The sequence below is a fragment of the Cebus imitator genome, unplaced genomic scaffold, assembly GCF_001604975.1.
Source record: "Cebus imitator isolate Cc_AM_T3 unplaced genomic scaffold, Cebus_imitator-1.0 Scaffold755, whole genome shotgun sequence".
Lineage (NCBI taxonomy): Eukaryota > Metazoa > Chordata > Mammalia > Primates > Cebidae > Cebus > Cebus imitator.
Window position 1 is genome coordinate 484,695 of NW_016108070.1, and position 6,931 is coordinate 491,625.

The 6,931-nt window shown below is 40.1% G+C and overlaps 1 protein-coding gene across 4 annotated transcripts in view; it reads left to right on the forward strand.

Annotated features, from left to right (window-relative positions):
• Nucleotides 1-6,610, forward strand: part of CFAP70 (cilia and flagella associated protein 70) — a 103,235-nt gene extending 96,625 nt beyond the window's left edge. For all 4 annotated transcript variants that reach the window (XM_017519539.2, XM_017519540.2, XM_017519542.2 and 1 more), the window contains exons 25-26: nt 952-1,041; nt 6,458-6,610. In XM_017519539.2, coding sequence (XP_017375028.1) covers nt 952-1,041; nt 6,458-6,595 — 228 coding nt within the window. In that variant the 3' untranslated portion in view covers nt 6,596-6,610. The remainder of the gene's footprint in view (nt 1-951; nt 1,042-6,457) is intronic.
• The last annotated feature ends 321 nt before the right edge of the window (nt 6,611-6,931 follow it).

Genomic DNA, 6,931 nt, shown 5'->3' on the forward strand with positions numbered 1-6,931 from the left:
TTTCAATACATGCAAAGCAAACAGAATAGTAAAATGAACTACCATGGATCCATTGTCTCATTTTAACAATTATCAACATTCTGCCAAAGGCCTTTTGACTCACTTGCTTTTGTTTTGACTTTATTCTGTTTTTTCCCCTCAGAACACCCAGTTGTCTTTTCATTTAATATAAAACAACAGCAACAAGAAATTGCAATGCCATATAATGTGAGTGACATTGCAGTAAGCTGAGGTGGCGCCACTCAGGAAGGCTCATATAGGCTTGAGAGAATTCCCTGTCCCATTGTAGTGAAATATATAAGGAAAAATTTTCTTTCTGATGTCACTGAAAGCTGCATCTTCAGAGCGCTGCTGACTTAGGCAGTCCCTGGGCAAGCAGCTCTTAAGGTGTTTGCTGCGGCTCTGCTATAGATACGTCTTGTCTTGGAGATAAAGGACAAGAAATTGTCCCTTCAGGGCTATGTCTTTTGAAAGTTTGTTTTTTGAGTTTTTCTAAAATCCTAAGACCTATTACAACAAAGGGAATAGATTTCCAGAATAATGAGGCTGTATCAAGTATACCTTTTAGTTCAGAGATTGCATGTCTGTCATGCCACCATATTATGTTACATTAAAGTGAAAGAAGGTAATCCATGAAGTCTAGGTAGAATTCAGATAATCATTATAGTCACCCAGAACTTTCAGTGTAACTCCTTGCCTCAACTGTTACAGAGACTATAAATGTCTTTGGAAATACTTCCAAGTGAAAGTCTGCCCTTCATGTGATCTATCCATATCCTCTTACCAATCTTCTTGCGATAGCTCCTTTAAGGTAGACGTAAAAGTACAATTAAAGGACTTGCTTAACTTAGATTGTTCTGGAGCACAACTATCAGAGATCCCATGATCATCCCAGCAATATGGGGTTTGAAGCCTCTAGAACAGTAGCTTTGTGATGCTTTCTTTCTGCAGTATGAAAAGGCAAAGAAAACCTACATGCAAGCCTGTAAGAGATCACCTTCATGCCTTACCTGGCTAGGACTGGGAATCGCCTGCTATCGGGTAAGAGGATGAAGGCTTGAGAGTAGGCCTGTGCATACAGCTGGCCTTGATTCTTTGGCCTTGCAGGCATCCTGGGGGTTTGTGATGACGCTGGAATAAAAATCAGGGCAGTCTGCTGTAATGAAAAGTTGTTCTTCAAAGGTGTTCAGTGAACTTCAGTTCACTTAACTAGCTAGAAAAGTAGAAGATCTTTAAAAAATCCCACAAAAACCTGAACCAAGAAATTATGTAACAAAAACAATTCATGGTATTTGGTATAGACACTCTTTTGTGACATTATCTGTAAGAAAAAGGTCATATGGGAGATGAGAATCTATTAAAGTCAGTTGAAGAAATTGATTGACACTTATTAATCACTGTGACCCTTCGATATGCAGGAGGAGTTACTGTAGCTTCTGGTAGAAACTTTTGCTCTGCTTCCCCTAAAATCTCTTTACTTAACCTTCCCTCCTTTCCTCCAATCTTCAAAGAGGCATACATCCTCGTGTTCCTGCCTGATTTCTTCAGGTATATTATTGATTCCATGCCTCTCCTTTTCTTTAAATATCTACTCACTCATTTTTTACTTTTTTTTTTTTTTTTTTTTTTTTTTTNTTAGATAGAGTCTCACTCTGTCTCCCAGGCTAGAGTGCAGTGCTGCAGTGGCGCCACCTCAGCACACTGCAACCTCTGCTTCCTGGGTTCAAGTGATCCTCTGCCTCAGCCTCCTGAGTAGCTGGGATTACAGGTGCCCACCACTATGCCTGGTTAATTTTGTATTTTTAGTAGAGATGGGGTTTCACCATGTCAGTCAGCCTGGTTTTGAACTCCTGACCTCAAGTGATCTGCCCGCCTCAGCCTCCCAAAGTGCAGGGATTATAGGTGTGAACCACTGTGCTTAGCCCCTCATTGCTTTTTTTCAACCATAAAGATAGTATATGTTCATTATAGAAAATTTAGAGGAAGCTGGAAGCAGTGGCTCACACCTGTAATTCCAGCACTTTGGGAGGCTGAGGTAGAAGGATCTCTTGAGCCCAGGAGTTTGAGAGAAACCAATCTGGGCAACAGAGCAAGACCCCATCTCTACAAAAACATTAAAAATTAACCAGGCATGGTGGCATGTGCTTGTAGTCCCAGATACTTGGGAGACTGAGATGGGAGGATTGTTTGGTGGGAACACAGAAGTTAGAGGCTGTAGTGACCCACAATTGCACAACTGCACTCCAGCCTGGGGGACAGAGCAAGACTTCATCTCTAAAAATAGACAAATAGATACAAAATATGAAGAAAACATTTAAGTATCCATAACTCCACAAGTTGGTGATAACCACTGTTAACATTTGAATGCATTTTCCTCCCATTTTTTTTCATATGTATGAAAGCAATTTTAATGTAAAAATTGTAAATATTTACTGCTTTGTAGTCTTTTTTCTACTTAACAATATAGTGTTGGTATCTTCTTACAGCACCAAATAGTATAAACATGAATTGGAATGACTACATGGTGTTCTTTGATATATGGATAAATAAATAGGATGATCATTTAATTTATCATACAAACCAGCATCCTTCTGAGAATGAAAAAGATGTTGTTAAAATTATACAAGGCCAACCAGGACATAAGGTCATGTATACATAAGCTATGTGCCCCCTGATCTACCTTCCCAGAAAGGATGTTAAACATCTATAGCTGTTAGAAACTTGACAGCATTGTGAAAAGTACAAGAACCAGCTATACAAACTATTTGGTATAACTCATGCTTCTATTTGTTTGAGAGTTGTTAAAAAAAAAAATTTCATTGAGATAGAAACAAAAAAATAATTTAGCTAAGTACTACCACTAGGATGTCCAGTAATCTTTACCCTCTCCCATCAGTGTTTTAGTCATACCATACCTATGTGTGGATATACCATAAGACCAATTATTGGGTATGTTGTTAGCTATTATAAATAAAGCTGAGATAGGCTCAGCATGGTGGCTCATATTTGTAATCCCAGCACTTTGGGAGGCCAAGGTGGACAGACTGCTTGAGCCGGGAGTTCAAGAGCAGCCTGGGCAATGTGGCAAAACCATGTCTCTACAAAAAAAGTTACAAAATTAGCTGAATGTGGTGGCATGTGCTGTGGTTCCAGCTACAGGGGAGGCTGAAGTGAGAGGATCACTTGAGTCTGAGGAGGTGGAGGCTACAGTGAGCCATGATCATGTCACTGTACTCCAGCCTGAGCAATGGAGTGAGACCCTGACATGGTTTGGCTGTGTCCTCACCAAAATCTTAACTTGAATTGTATTTCCCAGAATTCCCACGTGTTGTGAGAGGGACCCAGGCGGAGGTAATTGAATAATGGGGTCCAGTCTTTCCCATGCTATTCTCGTGATAGTGAATAAGTCTCACGAGATCTGTTAGGTTTATCAGGGGTTTCCATTTTTGCCTCTTCCTCATTCTCTCTTGCCTCTGCCATGTAAGAAGTGCCTTTTGCCTCCCACCAGGATTCTGAGGCTTCCCCAGCCATGTGGAATTGTAAGTCCAATTAAACCTCTTTTTCTTCCAGTCTTGGGTATGTCTTTATCAGCAGTGTGAAAACAGACTAATACAACCTTTGTCTTTAAAAAATAAAAACTAACTAACTAAATAAAGCTGAGATAAACATTCTTGGACATGAATCATTATATTTAACTCTGATTATTTCCTTAGAATACATTCTAAGAGATTGTAGAAATATTTTTAGTCTTTAAATTATAGTGTTAATTTGCCTTCTGGAAAGTCTATATACTGATTTATACTGTCAGAAAGTGTGAGAGCCCATTTTATTGTTACCTCATTAACAATGGGCATTATGATTTGCCAATTTGATATGTATCTTAATTTGCATTTTTGTTCCTAAGGTTGAAATAATATTATCTAGGTATTTCTTGTAAATTGTTTGTTCATTTCTCTGTCCTATTTGCCCTTCATTTTATTGCAATTAGACACATACCCTTGCCACTCTGCTGAAACTTCTCTAACAGAAGTCCCGTATGACATCCTAATGGCGAAGTGCAGTGGACACTTAGATGAAGTCTCTGTGGCAGTTAACCTTATTGACCACTTCCTTCTTGAAGCTCTTTCTTCCCTTGGCTTCAATATTACTGCACTCATATTCTTTGAGTTCTGCACCTTCCTCTCTGGCACCTTTTTCAGACTTTTTACTGGCTTCTCATCTTTTCCTCACCTTAGTTGTTGGTTTCTCTTGGTTTCTATAGTCAGTCCTTTTCTCTTGTTACCTTATTTGTTCTCTCTAAGATGCACCATCTACCCCAGTTGTCTTAACTGTCACTGTGCCAGAATGAATTCTAAATCTTGAGTTTATAACACTTTTCAAGCTCTGGCTGACACTTATATCAAACACTGCAATTAACAGCTCTGTTGATGGTTCTCCAGATACTTCAAAATGCACATATTCAAAATACACCCTACCTTATCCCTGAAGTACTTACATTCCTTAAGCCAGTACCTTCTCCTGTATTCCCTATTTTAGTGAATGGGACTATGATGAACAAATCAACCAACTCAGAAACCAAAAAGCTATCCTAGGCCTTCTTAAGTACTATGATTACAGGTGTGAGCCACCATGAAATATTTATTCTATACAGAACAATTTATGTGTTTGATTTTCCTCTGTTTTTGTTTGTTTGTTTGTTTTTTGATACAGAGTCTCACTCTGTCACCCTGGCTGGAGTGCAGTGATGCAGTCTCAGCTCACTGCAACCTCTGCCTCCTGGGTTCAAGCGATTCTCCTGCCTCAGCCTCCTGAGTTGCTGGAATTACAGGTGTGTGCCACCATGACCAGCTAATTTTTGTGTTTTTATTAGAGACAGGGTTTCAGCATGTTGGCCAGGCTGGTCTTGATATCCTGAGCTCAGGTGATCTGCCCACCTTGGCCTCCCAAAGTGCTGGGATTACAGGCATGAGCTACCTCACTTGGCCTGTGTTTTATTTTTCACACATCTGTCAATGAGCTCTTTGAAGGCAGGGATTGTATTGTATGTATGTATGTATGTATGTATGTATATATGTATGTATGTCTTTATTTGAGAGGGTCTTGCTCTGTCACCCAGGCTGGTGTGCGGTGGCTCAATCTTGGCTCATTTCAATCCCTGCCTCCCAGGCTGGGTTGATTCTCCTGCCTCAGCCTCCTGAGTAGCTGAGACTGTAAGATATTATTTTTTTACTCCCACCATCTACCATACTGCCTGACGCAGAGCAAATCCTCAGCAAATGTAGCTTGATTAAATAGTGAATTAATGTCTCAGAGACTTTAAAGTGGGGGCCAAAGTATGGGCGTGGGTGAAAGACCATTCTCCACCTTGTCTTGGTCCTAGAAACCCATTATTATTTTAAAACAGAAAAATTGGGCTGGGCACAGTGGCTCATGCCTGTAATCCCAGCACTTTGGGACACTGAGGCAGGCTGATTGCTTGAGGCCGGGAGTTTGAGACCAGTCTGGCCAACATGGTGAAACCCCATCCCTACTAAAAATACAAAAATTAGCCAGGTGTGGTGGTGGGCACCTGTAATTCTAGCTACTTGGGAGGCTGAGGCACAAGAATCAACCTGGGAGGCAAAGGTTGCAGTGAGCCAAGATGGTGCCACTGCACTCCAACCTGAGCAACATAGCGAGACACTGTCTCAAAAAAAAAAAAAAAAAAAACTGAAATCATAACAAACAGACTCTCAGACCACAGTGTAATTGAATTAGAACTCAAAAATAAAAAAAAAAAAAAAAAAAAGATAGAGAAAAGAGAAGAGGTACTCTACTGGGGAAGGGAGAGCCTTTTGGAATGTCTTACAAAGCAAACTCACAGTTTTAAGAAGCAATAACAATTTCCATGTGCCCAGAGCTCAGAGAGCACCCTAGAGTCTCTGAATATTGCATTGGTTGCTCAGGATTGAGCTGTTAATAACTGATATTAGGGGGAAAAAAGCTTTCTGGACAATAGTATTTCAACAGGCAAATAAGACTTTTATCTCAAGAAAAGGATGCACAACGTAAAGAAAAAAACTATAAATGTATGTTGCAGCCCACTGTGTATGGAGGCATCACTGAATGATGCACACATGAGAGCGAATTCTTGTGAATTTTCAACCTTGCACCTGAAGCTCCATGGTTTATAGATGTCCTGATGGGACTGCTGTAGAGGAAAGGAAGGAAGGGATATAAGTTGAGAGCCTACTAGGCAGGGCTCCAGAATCCCCAACCTGGCTCTTTAATCAGAGCAGTTCTATTTTTAATTGGTTCATATATTGAACCACCACATAAAATTGCATTTGAAGAAAAGAGTTCTGATGCTAAAAATACTAAAAATTTGAAAACCATTGGTATAGGTCATGTACACCAGTATTATTAGGGCATAGTGGTTTCAGCTAAACTAACTCATGTGTCTCCTTTTTGTGTCAAGCTGGACGAGCTCACAGAGGCTGAGGATGCTCTCTCTGAAGCCAATGCATTGAACAACTACAATGCTGAAGTATGGGCATATCTGGCTCTGGTCTGCCTGAAAGTGAGTGTTTATTATCCTTACACAATCCCCTTTTAGGGCACAGAGGTGAGGGGTCAAGTAAGCAAGGGGCAGCAGATGGCCAATAATAATGCATGGTAGCTGAAATCTGATAAGCTATAGGTTTGGTCATTTGGCCCTTCCATGATGAAAAAGGAAGGGCCAAATTTGGGCAGGCTGTACTTGAAACATACTTAAAAATAATATATTTATGTGTGTTTTCTCTGCAAAGGAAGTTCTAAAAATGGGAGCAATATTGTATCAGAATATAAACTAAGTCAAAGATTAATGAAGGAGATGTCCTACTAGTATTTCTGAATCATTTCGTCCCATTGACATGCTGGCTGAGGGTGCTTTCTTTGATTTAGATGGGAT